Here is a 24147-nt window from a genome sequence, read left to right as displayed (position 1 = left end):
TTACAACAGGTATATGTCCGTTTTACAACACAGTTGACAGGGCGACAGTTTTAATGTCTGGGTCCAAATATTTATTTTGTAGTGGAGCATAATTGATAAATGCTGCTGAGCTTATGATGAAACTCGGAGACTTCATCCCACCACCTGCAGCAATAAATACCTGACAAGGGTAACGTTCCCATAACGCTTTTGATTTAATCTTTTTAATCTTTGACTAGTGTTTGATTTTAAGGCCGCTTTGAACAGCATTACACTTACATCACGGAATATCCTCTTGGTGTGGGAGGAGAGCTAGAAGTACGGCATTTAGACATTCTCTACGTTGGTGAAACTCACGAGCACAGGCAGGGTGCTGACAAACCTAGGAACACAATCAGGGCGAGTCTGGGATACGAACCCACGATCATAGGTTTCAGCTACACCTAAGGGACACAACTCTACTCAGCGAATTGCGGGGCTCAATTCGACTGATCCTCTCGTGCCCCGAGTCGAACTTAAATGACATTTAACATACTTTAAAGTAGTTCTGTTCCACTGTGATGGTGAGATGGAATTCCCGCATCAGTTGGAAGGGGAAGAGGATGCTCTCATCCTGAGTCCCCCAGATTTGGTCCAGGTTTGCGTTATAGATAACCGTGTTGGTCATTCCCCCCAGGTTGAACCCGACTGTCACGATCAACAACGTGTCTGCCCCACTCCGCAGACTGATGCTGAACCTGTAGAAAAAAACAGTTGGACCTGGATAATGCGGATCTTGTTAAAACGGAATTCGTTAAAGCGACCCATTTTAGTGCGGATCTCGTTCCTGACCAGCCGATCCCGTTCGTCGCCTCTCACGACAAGCATGGGTTGCTGAAGACCTATTCTACCCCGGATCTTCACGGGGTGTATGTATAACACGATAAAAGTACACGGTGAGCGGAAAACCTGTTCTCACGCCACAAACACAACGACGAGCGGAGAAGAACAGCTTAAGTTTCCAGCTCAGACACTCAAAGATTGTGCACATTGACATAGACTTACTACCTACAGTACAGGTGCATATCGATAAGTACTTACTTAGTTGGTCGCAGTGGCCGGCCATACACAGAGAAGACGGAGCCCAGTCCAAACGAGCAGGGGAACGGCATAGACGCGGGCATAGGCTGTGGAGATATTCAGATATATAAGTAATATAGACTGGTTTAGCAGATGCAAACGTCTTTTGGGATTCCGCAGCATAGGTTTCAAAACACATAAGAGCGGGTGGCCAGGCTCGGTAACCTTGATCACGTGGATTGTTGCTCATTCGTGATATAGCTGGTACATTGCTGATTGCGGCGTTAAATGACATTCATTCACTCAATATTTTTTCTAATCAGTAGGTGTTGGTAGGTAGATCTACACAACGTGAGGTGAGGTGAAATGGGTTTAGCGTCGGGTTTAACGTTGCATTTATATACGACGTGCATGCTCGTGTGTTTGTGGCTGCTTGTACTAGTCCGGACTACTGCAGGTTCGATAGTACTAGCCCACTGGAATATCATATTTAACATGAGTGAGTGAGTGTGAGTGAGTTGTGTTTAACGCCGCTTTTAACGGTATTCCAGTTTTATCGCGGCGTGTCAGCTTAATGTGGGAGGAAAGCCCGAAGTGATGCAGGTCTCAGATGTTTACCACTTCAGTAAAACCCACGAGAAAGGGTATGGTGCTGACAAACCTAGAAACGTAATCGGGGCAAACCGGGATTCGAACCCACAATCATAGGTTTCTGGCGTGTCCAAAGGGACGCAACTCTGCACAACGAATCGCGGCGTCTAAGACGACTTGAAGAGACACCATTCCAGTACTTGCAGTCTTAGCGGTCGTTTGTGTTCCGCGATAATCTCACTGGTGTCTTACAACAGGCAGGAAATACATCATGGATATATTTACACTAAACTTCGCTTATAACGAACACGCTTATAACGAACTGAGAGATATAACGAACTTTTGTCCCGACCAGTTGCTGTATGTATAATATATATATATATATATATATATATATATATATATATATATATATATATATATATATATATATTCGGTTATAACGAACTAACATAAGTGGTCCCTATGAGTTCGTTATAACAGTATAAAAATCTCAAGGAATCAAAATTACAGTAAACTACGGTTATAACGAACTCATAGGGACCACTTATGTTAGTTCGTTATAACCGTAGTTTACTGTAATTTTGATTCCTTGAGATTTTTATTTATATGCTAGCGACAGTTTCGAAGGTCTGCGGACACTGTGCCCGAAAATTTAGTATTTTCTTGTGAAACGTTTACACTATAAGTGACAAAAATAGAAAGTCTTCTCCTGAGCTGGATTCGACCAACAGGCCTGTCGTACAAGACACGCACTTCGTCCACAGAGCCACGTCTTTACCAACACGAAGTTTGTTGTTTAACGCCGCACAAACCAATATCCCAGCTGTATGATATATGTCTGAAAGCAATCCAATCTGGACCCGACAATCTAGTGATTGACGTCGTGAGCATCGATCCACGCAGTTGGGATATGATGACGTGCATCAAACAAGTCAGCAAGAGTGACCACCCGATCCCGTTAGTCGCCTTTTACGACAAGCATAGTCACCTTTTACGGCAAGAATGGGCTGCTGAAGAACAAGTTTAAGCTGGATCTTCACGAGGGTCGTGCATATCTAAACCTTTTACGGTTGCGGTGGTGATTGCCTTCATGACCTACCCGTCTATGCCACGTGGCCAGCAGACACTCCCCCTTCAGCCCCTCCCAGGTGCCTGCCTCGGTGCACGTGCTGATGTGACTCTCCCCACAGAAAGTAAACATGAGGTGACAGGTGTACACTGCCTCCCCCACCAGGCCGTTCTCCCGCACGTACAGGTCGGTGTCGGTCATAGGCGGCGGGAGCCCGCACTTGTGAATAGGTGTTGCTGAAATAGACATAACGCTGTAGGTAAACACTGAAGATACGTGTTGCTGAAATAGACATAACGCTTTAGGTAAACACAGGAGATACGTGTTGCTGAAATAGACATAACGCTGTAGGTAAACACTGGAGATACGTGTTGCTGAAATAGACATAACGCTGTAGGTAAACACAGGAGATACGTGTTGCTGAAATAGACATAACGCTGTAGGTAAACACTGGAGATAGGTGTTGCTGAAATAGACATAACGCTGTGGGTAAACACTGGAGATAGGTGTTGCTGAAATAGACATAACGCTGTGGGTAAACACTGGAGATAGGTGTTGCTGAAATAGACATAACGCTGTAGGTAAACACAGGAGATAGGTGTTGCTGAAATAGACATAACGCTGTAGGTAAACACAGGAGATAGGTGTTGCTGAAACAGACATAACGCTTTGGGTAAACACTGGAGATAGGTGTTGCTGAAACAGACATAACGCTTTGGGTAAACACTGGAGATAGGTGTTGCTGAAATAGACATAACAGTGTAGGTAAACACTGGAGATAGGTGATGCTGAAATAGACATAACAGTGCAGGTACACATTGGAGATAGGTGTTGCTGAACCAAACATAACGCTTTGGGTAAACACTGGAGATAGGTGATGCTGAAACAGACATAACGCTGTTAGTAAACACTGGAGAGAGAAAGAGGGGGGGGGGGGGGGGTAGAGAGAGGAGAAGAGAAAGAGTGGGAGAAAGCTTATACTATGGTTCCAGCAATATGAAGGCTGTCAGAACACAGTTTTCCACCGTGACAACCAAACAGTTGTCTGTTGCTGAATCAAGACGCTGGCATCACTTACTGAATATCCATTCTGCTGCCGAGGAGTCGGTTTGGCCCGTCAGGAAGTAGTTTATCGGGTACTCGGAGTCCGACGTCTCCAGGAAGGCGTTGGCTCCTGGAATATACCCAGCACCTATCTTGATGTTCCCGCCGCCCCAGCTCGCCCAGAATGGGGTGAACTTTGTACACTTGAGAGGCTGGTGCCACGTGACTGTCATGTTGGCACACGCTTGACATTTGCGGATGGTGGACATGGTGTTGCCATCTTCTCCCAGGTACACGAGGTAAGACTGGCTCGTGACCGAGTCCGCCGTCGCCAACTTGAAGTGGATGTTCCCACAGGACTTGACTTTGAAGGTGATGAAGCTCGCGTCCTTCACCTCGATACTCTGGTGGGGCACCACGCCCAGGCTTAGCTCGGGCATGTAGGATTGCAAGGAATCTGGAACAGTGTTCATGTTGAGGATTGAAGATGATGATGATGATGATGATGATAAATGATGATGATGAAAATGATGATGATGATGATGATGATGATGATGATGATGATGGAGATGATGATGATGATGATGGGGATGATGATGATGATGAGGATGATGATGATGATGATGGAGATGATGATGATGATGATGATGAGGATGATGATCAAAATGAGGATCTCTACATCATATATACAGCTTTAGAGGTTGCGTGATTAGAAAACATATTCCGCTAACAATGTAAACATAACAATATGAATATTTCATTTTATATTACAACGTGTTTGAATCGTTATCTGTCCTGTAGTTGTCCGATTTTCCGTCACGAACGTTGATACTACTTAATACATACTTGTTAATCCGACATACTCGTTAATCCGACATAATCATATGCAACCAACCATGTCGGATTAACGGGACTTGACTGTATACAGGTCAAATTGTTTGATAGGCATTACTTAGAAGTTGACGGATGACAAGATAGACACAATTTTTTTATTTTTTTATGGATAACAACTTCTTTAATACTGTAAAAGGCGACGTTTCGGCATAGATCCTTATACCGTTGTCAAGCAAGACTGAATGAGGGACATAGTGCAGAATATATATAGCAAGTGGATGATAACAATAGAGGATTAACAGTAACAACAAGGGCATACATGAGTGGGATGACATAGGTAGGTGTGACAACAAAGGGATTGTGCTATCACAACACGATGGGCAGAAAACACATAGCTAGAAGCCAATAGGGGCATGAAGCCAATAAACAGGTGATTATTGGTTGATGAGTTCATAGTAGGCGGATGGGATGAAATAGCCTTGATCTCTGTTGATTGATGGCTTGTGGCGGCGAATATGGACTGCTTCTGTTAGTTTTACAGTATTAAAGAAGTTGCATATGATTATGTCAGTATTAAAGAAGTTGTTATCCATAAAAAATTGTGTCTATCTTGTATACAGGTCAGTCAGTATATCTAGTATATCTAACATACCTACGATCCTTTCAGTGTGTGGTACACATTATGCGCAAAGACTTAGTAAAATTTAACATTCTCAAAGACATTTTCGAAATAAAAAAACAGTTGCTGTGTAACAATCTGTCACAGCATGATAGAACACTATGATGATTAACATGTAACTCTATGAAAAATTGGATTAGAATTAATCTTCAGCAACCCATGCTTGTGACCAGCTCCGACTAACGGGATCGGGTGGACAGACTCGCCCACTTGGTTGATGCATGTCATCGTATCTCAATCATCCATGCTCATGATGTAAATTGCTGGATTGTCTGGTCCAGACACGACTATGCACAGACCGCGTCATATTGCTATATGGAATATTACTGAGTGCGGCGTTAAAGTACAAACAAACAAAACAAAAGTAACAATATGGGTCACTTGGTCAGTGACAATGTGGTCACCTACTGGACGGTTTTATGGTCACCTTCCTGATGGTGATTTCGTCAGCGATGACCAGCGCATCCACAGTCGGAACCGGAAGCACGTGCTCGAAGTGAAATGCTGGCTTGTCCTCGATCTCAATCTGAAGTGGGTCGTGAAATGTCGATATTATAAATTGAACGCACATGCACGATCGGTATAGGTAGAGTGAGTGAGTGAGTGAGTTAGGTTTAACGCCGCTTTTAACAGTATTCCAGTTATATCGCGGCGTGTCAGCTTAATGTGGGAGGAAAGCCCGAAGTGATGCAGGTCTCAGACGTTTACCACTTCGGTGAAACCAACGAGCACGGGTATGGTGTTGACAAACCTAGAAACATAATTGGGGCGAACCGGGATTCGAACCCATAATCATAGGTTTCTGGCGTGCCCAAGGGACGCAACTCTGCACAGCGAATCGCGGCGCCCTAGACGACTGGGCCACCCGTGCCCCCGGTATAGGTAGAGAGGACAGGTGGTGATTGGTCTCAAATATTTGATTTGTATTTGACATATTTATTCTCACATTCCAAACGTACCTTGTATGCTCGTTGTGTGACCGAGATGACGATCTTGAACTCTTTTCCGACCTCGAAAGGGAAGTACGCCCAGGCGATGGAGTTCTTGCCAACACCTCCCTCTTCAGCACTGAAGGTCACCTTGGTACGCGTGGTGCCGCACTGGAAGCAGATGGTGATGAGGAGAGCCTTGTCGGTGCCACTGATCAGGTCGATCATGGATCTGTCAGATAAACAGTGGAACAGTTGTAGGAATAATTCAGAATAGATCACAGATCTGTCAGATACGCTGTCGACCAGTCATAGGAATAATTCTGAATAGACCTTGGATCTGTCAGGTAAATTGTAGACTAGTTATAGGAATAATTCAGAATAGACCGTGGATCTGTCAGATAAATTGTTTACCAGTTATAGGAGAATTCGGAATAGACCGTGGATCTGTCCGATAAACCGTCGACCAGTTACAGGAATAATTCAGAATAGACCGTAGATCTGTCCGATTAACTGTCGACCAGTTATAGGAATAATTCAGAATAGACCGTGGATCTGTCCGATAAACTGTCGACCAGTTACAGGAATAATGCAGAATAGACCGTGGATCTGTCCGATAAACTGTCGACCAGTTACAGGAATAATTCAGAATAGAACGTGGATCTGTCCGATAAACTGTCGACCAGTTATAGGAATAATTCAGATTAGACCGTGGATCTGTCCGATAAACTGTCGACCAGTTATAGGAATATTTCAGGGTAGAGCGTGGATCTCACAGATACACTGTCGATCAGTTATAGGAATATTTCAGGGTAGAGCGTGGATCTCTCAGATACACTGTCGACCAGTTATAGGAATAATTCAGAATAGATCGTGCATGTGTCAGATACAATGTCGACCAGTTATAGGAATAATTCAGAATAGGCCGTGGATCTGTCAGATAAATTATCGACCAGTTATAGGAATAATTCAGACCAGACCGTGGATCTGTCAGATAAATTGTCGATCAGTTATAGGAATAATTCAGAATAGACTGTGTATCTGTCAGATACACTGTCGACCAGTTATAGGAATAATTCAGGGTAGAGCGTGGATCTGTCAGATACACTGTTGACCAGTTACAGGAATAATTCAGAATAGACCGTAGATCTGTCCGATTAACTGTCGACCAGTTACAGGAATAATTCAGATTAGACCGTGGATCTGTCCGATAAACTGTCGACCAGTTACAGGAATAATTCAGAATAGACCGTGTATCTGTCAGATAGAATGTCGACCAGTTATAGGAATATTTCAGAATAGACCGTGTATCTGTCAGATACACTGTCGACCAGTTATAGGAATAATTCAGAATAGATCGTGCATCTGTCAGATACACTGTCGACCAGTTATAGGAGTAATTCAGAATAGATCGTGCATCTGTCAGATACAATGTCGACCAGTTATAGGAATATTTCAGGGTAGACCGTGGATCTGTCAGATAAACTGTCGACCAGTTATAGGAATAATTCAGAATAGATCGTGCATCTGTCAGATACACTGTCGACCAGTTATAGGAATAATTCAGGGTAGAGCATGGATCTGTCAGATACACTGTCGACCAGTGATAGGAATAATTCAGAATAGACCGTGTATCTGTCAGATAGAATGTCGACCAGTTATAGGAATAATTCAGAATAGATCGTGCATCTGTCAGATACACTGTCGACCAGTTATAGGAATAATTCAGGGTAGAGCATGCATCTGTCAGATACACTGTCGACCAGTTATAGGAATAATTCAGGGTAGAGCATGGATCTGTCAGACATACTGTCGACCAGTTATAGGAATAATTCAGAATAGACCGTAGATCTGTCAGATACAATGTCGACCAGTTATAGGAATATTTCAGGGTAGAGGGTGGATCTCTCAGATACACTGTCGACCAGTTATAGGAATAATTCAGAATAGATCGTGCATCTGTCAGATACACTGTCGACCAGTTATAGGAATAATTCAGGGTAGAGCATGGATCTGTCAGATACACTGTCGACCAGTTATAGGAATAATTCAGAATAGGCCGTGGATCTGTCAGATAAATTATCGACCAGTTATAGGAATAATTCAGACCAGACCGTGGATCTCTCAGATAAATTGTCGATCAGTTATAGGAATAATTCAGAATAGACTGTGTATCTGTCAGATAAACTGTCGACCAGTTATAGGAATAATTCAGAATAGAGCGTGGATCTGTCAGATACACTGTCGACCAGTTACAGGAATAATTCAGAATAGAGCGTGGATCTGTCCGATAAACTGTCGACTAGTTATAGGAATAAGTCAGGGTAGACCGTGGATCTGTCAGATAAATTGTCGACTAGTTATAGGAATAATTCTGGGTAGACCGTGAATCTGTCATATACACTGTCGACCAGTTATCATGGGAAAATTCCGACGCTGATCATGGGTCTGTCAGGGACACCGGTGTGACAAGCATCGTGGAACACCGCCGACTGCTTCCACTTGTGCTTAAAGTCGTAACTACGGGTAACACAGAAGTGTTTAACCAGTGAAGAAGTCACACCTGTTTAAAGTGGGCAGTTTCCGTGACTTTATAGAGTTCACTCAGTTTACGGGTCGTAAAAGTGCACGTGCACATGTACAGCAAACCCACCTAGTTGTTACAACATGCAGGTGTGCACTACGTCACGTGACACCGGCGTCAATTTGACAATGACAAAGGGACGTTCCAGACCACCCATGCTGTACATAGCTCATATTACCTTTTTTGAAAGTTATTGTCTCTAGTTCCATTTAATCAACAAACTATCTCGAGTTTATAGCAACTCCTTTGTCATGAACAGGCGCCGGTGTATCTGATTCGAAAGTGCCTTACATTAGACTCAACGGGTGATCGGCATTTTTTTTAGGCAGTTATTTATGCAAAGATGACGATCAAAGCATTTTGACGAATATAGCAGTGTTGACGCATGCGCTGAACATGATACTTACTTCCGGAATCGAGTCGGGGTCCCATATACCGTGATCACTGTGCCCTCGGCGAAAGGGCACAAGAAGTTCTGGCGGAACATCACTCTCTGGAAGGGAATTGATTATAGTAAATAATGATAACAACTATAATAATAATAATAATAATAATAATAATAATAATAGTGAGTGAGTGAGTTTGGTTTTTCGACGCTTTTAGCAATATTCCAGCAATATCACGGTGGGGGACACCAGAAATGGGCTTCACACATTGTACCCATGTCGGGATTCGAACCCGGGTCTTCGGCGTGACGAGCGAACGCTTTAACCAATATGTCCCAATATTGTATTCAATATTTCAGTTCATATCATGTTTTGTGTTTGTTGTTTAACGCCGCATTCAGCAATATTCCAGCTATATGACGGCGGTCTGTAAAGAATCCAGTCTGGAGCAGACAATCCACTGGTTCATATTTTGAGCATCGATCCACGCCGTCGGGGTACGATGACACACTAGCAAACCAAGTCACGGAGCCTGGCCACCTGATCCATTTGGTCGCCTGTCACGACCAGCATTGGTTGCAGGGGACCTCTTCTAACCCGGTAGTGAGCCAGCAAACATTAAACGCCAAAGTCAGAAATATTTTGTCTCTATCGCGGCGTTCAGTACTGAATCTGGACCACTCAATCCAGTGACTGAAAGCATGAGCAGCGATCCACGTCATCGGCACCATGTCAGCGAGGCTGACCATCGGGCCCTTTCAGCTGGCTGCATATAGCAGCTGGTGCCAACTAAATTACTCTGTCAAAGGCCGTACCGGGTAGTTCCACACTGACTGTACGCATGCGCCATCAATCTGCTCCCACGTGCCGTTGCCTGGACACATGCTAACTGCACGTGACCCACAAAATGAGAATCCTGCGTCACACGTGTATATAGCCTCGGACCCAAAATGTTTGTGCTGAAGTACGGTGCTTGCTCGAGCAAGGGTTGGAGGGTTTTTGCACTCAAGAGCAGCAAGAGCTGAAACGATCAAGAAAAGAGCATGACATTGTTCTCATCAGTAATACGCCGTCGTTAATGTTTGTTTGTTTGTTTGTTGTTTAAAGTCGCACTCAGCAATATTCCAGCTGTATGACGGCGGTCTGTAAATAATCGTGTTTGGACCAGAAAATCCAGTGATTGACCTCATGACCATCGATCTACGTAAGTGGGATATGTAATAACCAAGTCAGCGAGCTTGACCACCCGATCCAGTTAGCCGCCTTTTACGACAAGCATGTAAAGGTAGGCCAATGAAGGAGATAATCTATATGATCAAGATTATCCACTCTTTAGGCAGACCGTTTGTTTGATTCACGTTTTATGAGGTATATCAGTCGTAGTTCAGAGACAATGGTGAAATTAGAAGGTCTCGAAGATACTCACTCACTCACTCACTCAAGATTCACTCACTCATGTCCTCATTCAACCCACCCTTCCTCTTTCACTCACTTAATCACAACCTCATTCACTCGCTCTCTCACCCACTCGCCCGTTCACTCACTCAATCATTCACTCACCACTCACTCGCTCACTCCATCCTTTGTAGACTTCTTTATTTACTCATTCTCTCCTTAAATCAACCCTTCAGGGGCACGGGTGGCCCAGTCGTCTTAAGCGCCGCGATTCGCAGTGCAGAGTTGCGTCCCTTGGGCACGCCAGAAACCTATGATTGTGGGTTCGAATCCCGGTTCTCCCCGATTATGTTTCTAGGTTTGTCAGCACCATACCTGTGCTCGTGGGTTTCACCGAAGTGGTAAACGTCTGAGACCTGCATCACTTCGGGCTTTCCTCCCACATTAAGCAGGCACGCCGTGATATAACTGAAATACTGTTAAAACGGCGTTAAACCCTACTCACTCACTCGCTCACTTAATCAACCCTTCACTCACTCCGCACCGTATTTCTGCACTCATTCCTTCATTTCTGCGCTCATTATTTCTCCTTCACACATTCCTTCACTCACTATTGATCTGTTTCTGTTCTGCCATGAAGTCTTCCAGCACGAGGATCTTGTCCAGGGCTCCGTCCACCTCGTCGGTGCAGTTGCAGTAGTACTGTATCACGGGTTCGGGCGCCGCTGCAGTGGTGCACGGGGTGGGCTGGGTCGTCGTTGGTGTCGTTGTGGGTTGTGTTGTCGTAGCCACTGTTGTAGAGGTGGATTGTGTTGATGTCGTCGGAGTCGTTACAGTTGTGGATTCTTTAGTTGTAGTTGTTGTTGTCTGGGTAGGTGTTGTTGTTGGTGGTGTCGTTGTTGGTGATGTTGTTGGAGTCGGTGTAGTTGTTGTAGTTGTTGTAGTTGATGTTGTTGTTGTAGTTGCTGTAGTTGTTGTGGTTGGAGTTGTTGGTGTTGTAATGGTTGTCGTTGTTGTTTCTACTGGTGAAGTTGCAGTTGTTGTGGTTATTGTCGGTGTTGCTGTAGGAGCGTTTGTTGAAGTAGAAATTGTTGTTGAAGTACTGGCATCAGAAGCAGTTGTTGTCCCACTTGTATCAGTACCGCCAGTCGATGTTCCACTTGTATCAGTACCGCCAGTTGGTGTTCCACTTATATCAGTACCGCCAGTTGGTGTTCCAGTACCGCCAGCCGGTGTTCCACTTGTATCAGTACCGCCAGTCGATGTTCCACTTGTATCAGTACCGCCAGTTGGTGTTCCAGTACCGCCAGTCGGTGTACCACTTGTATCAGTACCGCCAGTCGGTGTTCCACTTGTATCAGTACCGCCAGTTGGTGTTCCACTTGTATCAGTACCACCAGTTGGTGTTCCACTTGTATCAGTACCGCCAGTTGGTGTTCCAGTACCGCCAGTCGATGTTCCACTTGTATCAGTACCGCCAGTTGGTGTTCCACTTGTATCAGTACCGCCAGCCGGTGTACCACTTGTATCAGTACCGCCAGTCGGTGTTCCACTTGTATCAGTACCGCCAGTCGGTGTTCCACTTGTATCTGTACCGCCAGACGGTGTTCCAGTACCGCCAGTCGGTGTTCCAGTACCGCCAGTCGGTGTACCACTTGTATCAGTACCGCCAGTCGGTGTTCCAGTGCCGCCAGTTGGTGTTCCACTTATATCAGTACCGCCAGTCGGTGTTCCAGTACCGCCAGTCGGTGTTCCACTTGTATCAGTACCGCCAGACGGTGTTCCAGTGCCGCCAGTCGGTGTTCCAGTACCGCCAGTCGGTGTTCCAGTGCCGCCAGTCGGTGTTCCACTTGTATCAGTACCGCCAGTCGGTGTTCCAGTACCGCCAGTCGGTGTTCCAGTACCGCCAGTCGGTGTTCCAGTGCCGCCAGTCGGTTTACCACTTGTATCAGTACCGCCAGTCGGTGTTCCAGTGCCGCCAGTTGGTGTTCCACTTGTATCAGTACCGCCAGTCGGTGTTCCAGTACCGCCAGTCGGTGTACCACTTGTATCAGTACCGCCAGTCGGTGTTCCACTTGTATCAATACCGCCTGTCGGTGTTCCACTATCAACTGTAGTGCCAGTGCTGGACGTGTGGTCGTTCATATAGGAGAAGGTCCCATCTTTCTGCGCCACGAGGGTCCCAACTGGCCCTTTGTCAGCCACGCCCTGGTGGGATGAGGGAGCGTCCCAGTGGTTGTAGAGGGGCGAGGGGTCACTGATATATGTCGGATTGTATTCAGATGTTTTACCTTCAGAAATATATACACATAATTACTAATTACCCATTCAAATGGTTCTGTGTCGTGGTTGGTAATAAGTATTACTCAATTCATAAATGAGCAAATGTTTTCGAAATTGTTATAAAAGTAAATGTCATTTGAACCACAATTCTTTGGAGTTGGAGTTTGGAGATGAATTTAAAATGTGCTAAGCAGGATGATTTGAGAAGTTTTCATGAATAGTTTACGTATATTCACGAGAAGAGGCGGTCGGGTAGCCTAGTGGTTAAAGCGTTCGCTCGTCACGCCGAAGACCCGGGTTCGAATCCCGACAGGGGTACAATGCGTGAAACCCATTTCTGGTGTCCCCCGCCGTGATATTGATGGAATATTGCTAAAACCGTCGTAAAACCAATCTCACTCACTCACTTTGCATTTTAGAGGACAAGAACCACCTAAATATTGTTAGAAGCTGCATAAAATCATACTCGCTCATTCATAAAGACACAGAGAACTGGAAATAATGGGTTATTCTTAATGGGAAACGGTTCACATATCAACGTTTATATTGTGGTGCTCTCTCTGTATGGGGCAGTGACCTTCATACGAATAGCATCTTCCCGAGGCAAGAGAGTTAACTGACTTTAAAAGTCAAGTTTCCACCCTTGCCGAACTAGGCTGGAATTCATTGGCTCGATCGTAGCGCCACCAGTGGCTATTGCGAGTTATGTCCTTTCTATGCCTCTCCTACTGACCAATCAGATTCAACCTCTCGTATTACTTGCATTTGCTTCAAACAAAACGGTGGTTCAAGATCTATATTGTGATAAAACGAGTCTTACATCGCGAAGTGCATCAATTCACGTGAGCACCTTGATTAAAAAAATGAAAAAGATTGAGAAAATATCTGTTGACAACGAGTTAGCGGTGCACATGCTTTGCAAATGCTGCAGTCGACCGAAATCTGCACGACACTTTACGAACCGGATTTCGATTTCGGTGCGCGATTTTGATTGGACTATGCACGGACTCGTTAGTCCAGGCAAAATGTAACTCCATAATACCAGCCTAGTTCGGCAAGGGTGGAAACTGGACTTTCATAGTCAGTTAACTCCCTTGCCTCGGGAAGATGTACGAATAGAGACTTCACCGACTACGGAAACTGAGTAGCAAAGGACACTATACCTCTCAGTTAATGTTATCAGATGTTTGATTTTCAGTGTCCAAACAATATGAAGTGTATTGCCTCTAATTGGTTCGATCTTTTTACTTTTAAAAATTAAAAAAAAATAACAATCGCATAATACACAACTGCCGATTGGTATCTAAAACATGCTAATTTGTAATCAATAAATTTGTATTTTTCGGCACAAATTTACATTTAAAACATTGTAAGGAACATTTGGTTGCAAATTCATTTCTTACTCCAGTCGTCATTGAACCAATTTAAATTTATTTGTTCACAAAATATTACTGTCACAGGTTACTTTTTTCACAAACTGTTGCAGGATCGAGTGATGGTTAAGTGGACATAATCAAATTTAACAACAGTTCTTTAAATTTTCAATTACATAAAACAAGATTTGGCCCCTCAGTTTATTTAGTATATAATGATGGTAGATTCATGTTGAGTTGTGGGGATGTTTGTCACCTGCTCTGTCGACGCAGTCATTGTAGGAGAAGGTGTATCCGGCAGGACAGTGTCTGATGGAGATGGTGCGGCCCTCCCGACATTCCAGGTAGTCTCCTTGCTCCGCTGTAGCCGTGTAGTCCTGGAAACCATCAGCTTGTTGCTTACAGTCCGCGTCACAGGGGATGCAGCTCGCCCCATTCGACAGGCAGTGGCCCACCTTGTACTCGCCTAGCACGGGGAACATGTGGATTAGTGGGTTGTCGACAATTGTCACCTTGTACTCGCCTAGCACGGGGAGCATGTGGATTAGTGGGTTGTCGACAATTGTCACCTTGTACTCGCCTAGCACGGGGAACATGTGGATTAGTGGGTTGTCGACAATTGTCACCTTGTACTCGCCTAGCACGGGGAACATGTGGATTAGTGGGTTGTCGACAATTATCAGCTTGTACTCGCCTAGCACGGGGAACATGTGGATTAGTGGTTTGTCAACAATTGTCACCCTTGTACTCGCCTAGCACGGGGAACATGTGGATAAGTGGGTTGTCGACAATTGTCACCTTGTACTCGCCTAGCACGGGGAACATGTGGATTAGTGGGTTGTCGACAATTGTCACCTTGTACTTGCCTAGCACGGGGAACATGTGGATAAGTTGGTTGTCGACAATTGTCACCTTGTACTCGCCTAGCACGGGGAACATGTGGATTAGTGGTTTGTCAACAATTGTCACCCTTGTACTCGCCTAGCACGGGGAACATGTGGATAAGTGGGTTGTCGACAATTGTCACCTTGTACTCGCCTAGCACGGGGAACATGTGGATTAGTGGGTTGTCGACAATTGTCACCTTGTACTTGCCTAGCACGGGGAACATGTGGATTAGTGGGTTGTCGACAATTGTCACCTTGTACTCGCCTAGCACGGGGAACATGTGGATTAGTGGGTTGTCGACAATTGTCACCTTGTACTCACCTAGTACGGGGAACATGTGGATTAGTGGGTTGTCGACAATTGTCACCTTGTACTCGCCTAGCACGGGGAACATGTGGATTAGTGGGTTGTCGACAATTATCAGCTTGTACTCGCCTAGCACGGGGAACATGTGGATTAGTGGGTTGGCAACAATTGTCACCTTGTACTCGCCTAGCACGGGGAACATGTGGATAAGTTGGTTGTCGACAATTGTCACCTTGTACTCGCCTAGCACGGGGAACATGTGGATTTGTGGGTTGTCAACAATTGTCACCTTGTACTCGCCTAGCACGGGGAACATGTGGATTAGTGGGTTGTCGACAATTGTCACCTTGTACTCGCCTAGCACGGGGAACATGTGGATTAGTGGGTTGGCAACAATTGTCACCTTGTACTCGCCTAGCACTGGGAACATGTGGATTAGTGGGTTGTCGACAATTGTCACCTTGTACTCGCCTAGCACGGGGGACATGTGGATTAGTGGGTTGTCGACAATTGTCAGCTTGTACTCGCCTAGCAAGGGGAACGTGTGGATTAGTGGGTTGTCGACAATTGTCACCTTGTACTCGCCTAGCACGGGGAACATGTGGATTAGTGGGTTGTCGACAATTGTCACCTTGTACTCGCCTAGCACGGGGAACATGTGGATTAGTGGGTTGTCGACAATTGTCACCTTGTACTCGCCTAGTACGGGGAACATGTGGATTAGTGGGTTGTCGACAATTGTCACCTTGTACTCGCCTAGCACGGGGAACATGTGGATTAGTGGGTTGTCGACAATTATCAGCTTGTACTCGCCTAGCACGGGGAACATGTGGATTAGTGGGTTGGCAACAATTGTCACCTTGTACTCGCCTAGCACGGGGAACATGTGGATAAGTTGGTTGTCGACAATTGTCACCTTGTACTCGCCTAGCACGGGGAACATGTGGATTTGTGGGTTGTCAACAATTGTCACCTTGTACTCGCCTAGCACGGGGAACATGTGGATTAGTGGGTTGTCGACAATTGTCACCTTGTACTCGCCTAGCACGGGGAACATGTGGATTAGTGGGTTGTCAACAATTGTCACCTTGTACTCGCCTAGCACCGGGAACATGTGGATTAGTGGGTTGTCGACAATTGTCACCTTGTACTCGCCTAGCACGGGGGACATGTGGATTAGTGGGTTGTCGACAATTGTCAGCTTGTACTCGCCTAGCAAGGGGAACGTGTGGATTAGTGGGTTGTCGACAATTGTCACCTTGTACTCGCCTAGCACGGGGAACATGTGGATTAGTGGGTTGTCAACAATTGTCACCTTGTACTCGCCTAGCACGGGGAACATGTGGATAAGTTGGTTGTCGACAATTGTCACCTTGTACTCGCCTAGCACGGGGAACGTGTGGATTTGTGGGTTGTCAACAATTGTCACCTTGTACTCGCCTAGCACGGGGAACATGTGGATACGTTGGTTGTCGACAATTGTCACCTTGTACTTGACTAACACGAGGAAATATAGGGATTAGTCGGTTGTTAACAATTGTCGCCTTGTACTTGCCTAACAGGGTAATATGTGGATTAGTAGGTTGTCAACAATTGTCACTTTGTACTCGCCTAACAGGGAAACATGTGGATTAGTAGGTCGTCAAAAATGTCGCCTTGTACACACCTAACACAAGGAACATGTGGATTAGTAGGTCGTCAACAATTGTCGCCTTGTACTTGCCTAACAGGGAAACATGTGGATTAGTAGGTTGTCAACAATTGTCACCTTGTACTCGCCTAACAGGGAAACGTGTGGATTAGTAGGTCGTCAACAATTGTCGCCTTGTACTTGCCTAACAGGGAAACATGTGGATTAGTGGGTTGTCAACAATTGTCACCTTGTACTCGCCTAGTACGGGGAACATGGGGATAAGAGGGTTGTCGACAATAGCCGCCTTGTACTCGCCTAGCACGGGGAACATGTGGATTAGTGGGTTGTCGACAATTGTCACCTTGTACTCGCCTAGCACTGGGAACATGTGGATTAGTGGGTTGTCGACAATTGTCACCTTGTACTTGACTAACACGAGGAAATATAGGGATTAGTAGGTTGTTAACAATTGCCGCCTTGTACTCGCCTAACAGAGAAGCATGTTGATTAGTTGGTTGTCAACAATTGTCGCCTTGTACTCGCCTAACACGTGGAAATATATGGATTAGTAGGTTGTCAAAAATGTCGCCTTGTACTCACCTAACACAAGGAATTTATGGATTAGTGGCTTGTAAGCAATTGTCACCTTGTACTTGACTAACACGAGGAGATATAGGGATTAGTAGGTTGTCAACAATTGTCGCCTTGTACTTGCCTAACAGGGAAACATGTGGATACGTTGGTTGTCGACAATTGTCACCTTGTACTTGACTAACACGAGGAAATATAGGGATTAGTGGGTTGTTAACAATTGTCGCCTTGTACTTGCCTAACAGGGTAATATGTGGATTAGTAGGTTGTCAACAATTGTCACTTTGTACTCGCCTAACAGGGAAACATGTGGATTAGTAGGTCGTCAAAAATGTCGCCTTGTACACACCTAACACAAGGAACATGTGGATTAGTAGGTCGTCAACAATTGTCGCCTTGTACTCGCCTAACAGGGAAACATGGGGATTAGTAGGTTGTCAACAATTGTCGCCTTGTACTTGCCTAACAGGGAAACATGTGGATTAGTAGGTTGTCAACAATTGTCGCCTTGTACTCGCCTAACAGGGAAACATGTGGATTAGTAGATTGTCAACAATTGTCGCCTTGTACTCGCCTAACAGGGAAACATGGGGATTAGTAGATTGTCAACAATTGTCGCCTTGTACTTGCCTAACAGGGTAATATGTGGATTAGTAGGTCGTCAACAATTGTCGCCTTGTACTTGCCTAACAGGGAAACATGTGGATTAGTAGGTTGTCAACAATTGTCGCCTTGTACTTGCCTAACAGGGAAACATGTGGATTAGTAGGTTGTCAACAATTGTCGCCTTGTACTTGCCTAACAGGGTAATATGTGGATTAGTAGGTCGTCAACAATTGTCGCCTTGTACTTGCCTAACAGGGAAACATGTGGATTAGTAGGTTGTCAACAATTGTCGCCTTGTACTCGCCTAACAGGGAAACATGTGGATTAGTAGATTGTCAACAATTGTCGCCTTGTACTTGCCTAACAGGGAAACATGTGGATTAGTAGGTTGTCAACAATTGTCGCCTTGTACTCGCCTAACAGGGGAACATGTGGATTAGTAGATTGTCAACAATTGTCACCTTGTACTCGCCTAACAGGGAAACATGTGGATTAGTAGATTGTCAACAATTGTCGCCTTGTACTTGCCTAACAGGGAAACATGTGGATTAGTAGGTTGTCAACAATTGTCGCCTTGTACTCGCCTAACAGGGGAACATGTGGATTAGTAGATTGTCAACAATTGTCACCTTGTACTCGCCTAACAGGGAAACATGGGGATTAGTAGATTGTCAACAATTGTCACCTTGTACACGTCTTTAAAAAATATATTTGAGCAGTTACCGAACAATAAGCGATTTATAAGTGATTCCCTTGTAAAGTCATGAATTGTTGCCCAATCATGCACCACCGACTACGAGACAGAAAACATCGAGCTTAGGGGCTGGATTTGAATTGTGTAAATGTTGTTAGATACCGCGGCACTCGCCTCTCTCACACACACGTGTACTTACATGGGGACTTGGGCTCCCAGCGGTGACCGCAGTCGACCTGGTTGTACGGTTTACAGGTGCCCGTTATTGCATCGTACAGCTGATTGTAGGGGCATTCCGACTCGTACATGTCAAACTGAATGTAGTGCACTCTTTTCCTACAGTCGTAGTATTTAGCGCAGTTTGCAGCATCGGTGAACATGGCTGTAGGATTCTGTGTACAGTAGGTCGCAATACTTGCTGAAACAGCAAAAACAGTTTGTTTATTCGTAAATGTGGCCATGAGACCAATTGTGCATCCTGTTCAAATTGTAAATGTTACATTGAGCGCTCCTTAATAAATGCTGTACAAAACAAAATGGCTTTTTTCACAAACGAACTGTTATTTTGCCAAATATGTGATACAATAATAGAGGTAGCTTAAATAGGAGATTACCATCATCGGAAAAGGGTCAAATGACAAAGTACTGGGGTAAATATTTTCTTATATGACTGTATCAGGCATTAAAACAAATCAGTTTTAAAACGTCTTCGAACATAAACTATTGCAGAGTATACTGTGTACAAATCAGTATAGCAACAATTCAAAACTCGTAATAAAAGGAAGAATAATAAATAAGCACAATTAAAAGAATAATACCATAGTTTATCTGTCATGACTGGTACTGCAACACATCCTTCCAATTGCGGGTTTTATTTAAATTGTTAAAATCTGTTTAATTGTTAAATATGGTACAGATAGTACGTATTTTACAAAGGAAAATAAAGCCGGGTTTTTTAATGTTTGTAATGAAATAATGAAATAAACGCACAACCAACCTTTGTACACGCTGGAACATTTCATGGTCAGTGGGTCGAAGACCTGTGATCCTCCGGGGCATTTGAACGGTGAATAAGTCTTATTTAAATGGCAGTAAATATAGTTCTTGGAAAATGGTTGATCTGGTACCGCCATGACGCCGTCGGGGCGTCCCTCGCATGGTCCGCATTCCTTTGCATAGTCGCCTGCAAGTGGTCCATAACTAGAGTGAGTGAGTGAGTTACAGTTACAGTAAACTACGGTTATAACGAACTCAAAGGGACCGCTAATTTAAGTTCGTTATATGCATATATACGGCACATATACAGCAAATGGCCGGGACCAAAATATAAGTTCGTGATATATGTCAGATCGTTATAAGCGTGTTGGCTATAAACGTAGATTACTTTCCTAGTATATCACGGCGTGTCAGCTTCATGTTGCGGGGTGTGTGTGTGTGTGTGTGTGGGGGGGGGGGGGGGGGGGGGGTGATGCAGGCATTTACCACTTTGATGAACATGAACAACACGGGTATAACGGACGCAGACACACTTGGATATATAATCAGTGCGATTCGGGAGTCAAACCCACGATCACAAGATTCTGGCACGCCTAAGGGACGCAACTCTTCACAGCGAATAGGTTTACCGTGTCCCCTTCCCTGTTTTCAACTCATCAGACAGTGTTACAACGGGTAGTTAATAACATATAGGTTACCAAAAGACCAGTGAAGATCGGGGTTAAAATTTATCTTCAATAGATGACGTAAGAGGCTACTAACGGGATCGGGTGGTTAGAGTATGTTCACTGGTGCTACATCCTCTACGAAACTTCACGCTTCTCATTTCTTTGGACCTGTGAAGATCCAGGGTAGAATAGGTCTTCAGCAATCCATGTTTGCCGTAAAAGGCGACTATGATTGTCGTAAGAGGCGAAAAGGGTGGTCAGGCTCGCTGACTAGGATGTCGCATGTCATCATATCCCAAATGCGTGATCGATGCTCATAATAGCAATCACTGGATTGACTGGTCCAGACTCAATTATTTACAGACCGCCGTCATATAGTTGGAATAAAAGACGTTAAACAACAAACAAACAAACAAGCAAACTTGATATAAAGGAGACACAGTGAGACGGGGAAGTCTGTGGATACGTACATTTGCTTCTAGGTCTGGGGTTCTTGCCGCAGTAAACTTGGTCCGGGGGCTTACATCTCTCCTCCCGCACGTCATACAGCTGAGGGTAGGGACATTCATTCTCGTATCGCCTCAGACCGTAGGGCGGGTCGACTTCACTACAGTCGAAGAACTTGGCACAGCTCTCTGGGTGTGGGAAGGTCACTGACGAGTATGTGGGGCACGCTTTACTTGCTACGTCTGAAATAAAAAAAAATGTTTAAGACTTAGTCTATTTCAGTGTTTTCATCGGTTAGCTTAATATGGCATGATGTGATACAATCTACCATGTTTAAACCTAGGATCGACCGCCTCTGTGGTCTAGTGGTAGAGCGTCCCCCCGGAGAGCGGAAGGTCCGGGGTTTGATCCCTGGCCGCGTCATACCAAAAGACATTAAAAGACGGTACTTGTTGTTACCCTGTCTGGCGCTCGGCATTAAGGGGCTCAAACAAGGACTGCTCTGTTCGGAGTCAGTATACTGTGTCTGAGTGGGGTATTCGTGTTAAACTTCGGCATGGTATCTCAGTGGGCTAGCACTATAAATCGGCATCAGTCCGGTCTAGTACAAGCAGCCACACACAAACACACACGTGCATGCACGTCGCTATATAAGTGCAATAATCTTGGACGCGACGTTAAACCCAACTTCACCTCACCTCACCAAAACCTAGGATCGTAATCAATGCAAATCAATAGATCACGTAACGCAAGCGAATGTCGGGCCGTGTGAACCAATGGGCCACGGATCAACCAGCACATTCCGACGCAAAACCTGCAACAAGATCTGTACTCATTAAATCTATTTGACACCTCGGGACGTCTTAGATAATGTGTATTTATTAACAGGATAATACAAATTCAGAATTATACAAATATAAGCGACAACAACATTTCCATAATCATAAGAAATCTCTGCTATGTCCATTGTACGATTCCGTGTTCAGTAAACTACGGTTATAACGAACTCAAAAGGACCGCTAATTTTAGTTTGTTATAACCGTAGTTCGTTATATGCATATATACAACACATATACAGCAAATGGCCGGGACCAAAAAATAAGTTCGGGATATCTGTCAGTTCGTTACAAGCGCGTTCGTTATAAACGTAGTTTACTTTATATCATAAGCATGTGTTTATGGGTGAACCTATTCTGCCCCAACGGCACAGTCACAAACACATGCAAAGGCAATTCAATTGTTCACTTGAAATCAGGAACATATGGTACAATGTAAAATGGGAACTGCACGAAGCAATGAATGAGTTTGGTTTTATAAGATAATATTTCTTTGACCTATTTGAACTATGAGTTCCCCGTAAATCCGGGGGAAATTCGCAGTAACAGCGTTCAAAACAATAAATTACCGGGAAAAATAAACTGTACACCAAAGTTTGATTGTGGCTAAAAATGAAGAAACAAGAAATGGTTCGATGGTAATGCATTTGATACAGGTATCAGAGTTGTGTTTCGAGGTTTTGATGGTGTTGATTTTTTTAGTTAAATTCAGTTTTCAGGTGTATACTTTCTTTTGCCCGGCAGTGTACTTTTCTGGATTACGTGTAGCCAGGTTTCCAGATTAAAGCTGTCCTTATTAGCGAGGTTGGTTGGTTGTTTAACGCCGCACTCAGCAATATTCCAGCTATATGACGGCGGTCTGTAAATAATCGAGTCTGGACCAGACAATCCAGTGATTAATATCATGAGCATCGATCCACGCAATTGGGATCGATGACATACATCAACCAAATCAGCGAGCCTGACAACCCGATCCCGTTAGTCGCCTTTTACGACAAGCACAGTCGCCTTTTCCGGCAAGCATGGGTTGCTGAAGATCTATTCTACCCCGGATCTTCACGGGTCTATTAGCGGGGTATCACTGTACCGATAAAAAAAACGGCAATATTCACCTAGGGGGTTCCCACATTCCGATGCGTCCATGGTACACGTCTTCTCGGTCTGGCTCCAGTATAAGTGGTTCGCACACTCCATCCAGTGCGCGAACCAGCGAACACCGTCTGTGGAGCACTGTACGTACCCCGTGCAGTCCCATGGCAAGACAGTGTACTTGTTGTATTCGTTACAGAGAAAGTCTAGCTGGGACTGTCTGCCCTTTTGTAAGCCGTGTGTTGGCTGCAGTGTCGCTGTTATGATACTGATCAATACACAGGTCGATCGTAGCGTGTGCATTCTGAAAAAAATAATCAGCGTTTATATTATTGACATGTTTGTTTGTATGTTGTTTATGCCGTTATCTTCAAGCTTCGGTCTTCCAATGACGCTAGTCTGAAAATAATCGAAACTGGACAAACCAGTGACTGATATCATGAGCATCGTCCCGCGCTGTCGGGGTACGATGACACACTATCAGCGAGTTTACGAAGCCTAAACTCACATTCATGTGATAATAGCCTTAGGTTGCTGGTTTCTAAAATGAATCCTAATAAGGGCGTTTGGGTGAGTGAGTGAGTGAGTGAGTAGGGTTTAACGCTGCTTTTAACATTATTCCAATTATATTGCGGCGTGTCAGCTTAATGTGGGAGGAAAGCCCGAAGTGATGCAGGTCTCAGACGTTTACCACTTACCCACGAGCACGGGTATTGTGCTGACAAACCTAGAAACATAATCGTGACTGACCAGGATTCGAACCCAAAATCATAGGTTTCTGGCGTGCAAAATAGAGATGTAAATAATATAAAAAGGATCACTGAATATCAGTGATGACACCAGGTGTTGCCAAAAGGGCAAGCGTGCCCTCCTCTCCCTGTCACGCGGGGACAACTCAACATCTGAAATGAAAACATTTTACAGAAAAAAAAGTACTAACATTATCTTAACAAATCTAATAAAAAGGAGCCCAATGACTCTCTTCATTTTCAAACACCTGCAGTGACCGAGACTTTCCAACTATTAAAGACTTGCGCGGGATGTAATGGTGTACTTGTTTCAGGGTCTTTGTGACAGACTAGGGGCGTTATGGCAGACTGCAGTCGTGAAGACTGACAAGGTATAAGGGGATGTTATGACGTGTATTTCCTCCTGTGTGAGTCATTTACATTGACATCACTGTAA

General features: G+C 44.6%; 1 protein-coding gene across 1 annotated transcript in view; it reads right to left on the bottom strand.

Moving 5' to 3' along the window:
* LOC139447070 (uncharacterized) overlaps nucleotides 1–23265 on the bottom strand; it is a 28669-nt gene extending 5404 nt beyond the window's left edge. The window contains exons 1-14 of the mRNA XM_071228225.1: nucleotides 22986–23265; nucleotides 21061–21279; nucleotides 19924–20109; nucleotides 19126–19344; nucleotides 14465–14674; nucleotides 11164–12843; nucleotides 9973–10178; nucleotides 9179–9264; nucleotides 6218–6419; nucleotides 5667–5784; nucleotides 3780–4202; nucleotides 2732–2937; nucleotides 1060–1145; nucleotides 515–716 (exon numbers count right to left, since the gene is read on the bottom strand). Of these exons, the coding sequence (XP_071084326.1) occupies nucleotides 515–716; nucleotides 1060–1145; nucleotides 2732–2937; nucleotides 3780–4202; nucleotides 5667–5784; nucleotides 6218–6419; nucleotides 9179–9264; nucleotides 9973–10178; nucleotides 11164–12843; nucleotides 14465–14674; nucleotides 19126–19344; nucleotides 19924–20109; nucleotides 21061–21279; nucleotides 22986–23265 (4323 nt within the window). The remainder of the gene's footprint in view (nucleotides 1–514; nucleotides 717–1059; nucleotides 1146–2731; nucleotides 2938–3779; nucleotides 4203–5666; nucleotides 5785–6217; nucleotides 6420–9178; nucleotides 9265–9972; nucleotides 10179–11163; nucleotides 12844–14464; nucleotides 14675–19125; nucleotides 19345–19923; nucleotides 20110–21060; nucleotides 21280–22985) is intronic.
* Nucleotides 23266–24147: the final 882 nt, after the last annotated feature.

This window comes from Haliotis cracherodii, unplaced genomic scaffold (assembly GCF_022045235.1).
Source record: "Haliotis cracherodii isolate W230 unplaced genomic scaffold, xgHalCrac1.p SCAF_7, whole genome shotgun sequence".
Lineage (NCBI taxonomy): Eukaryota > Metazoa > Mollusca > Gastropoda > Lepetellida > Haliotidae > Haliotis > Haliotis cracherodii.
This window is presented reverse-complemented; position numbering and strand designations above follow the sequence as displayed.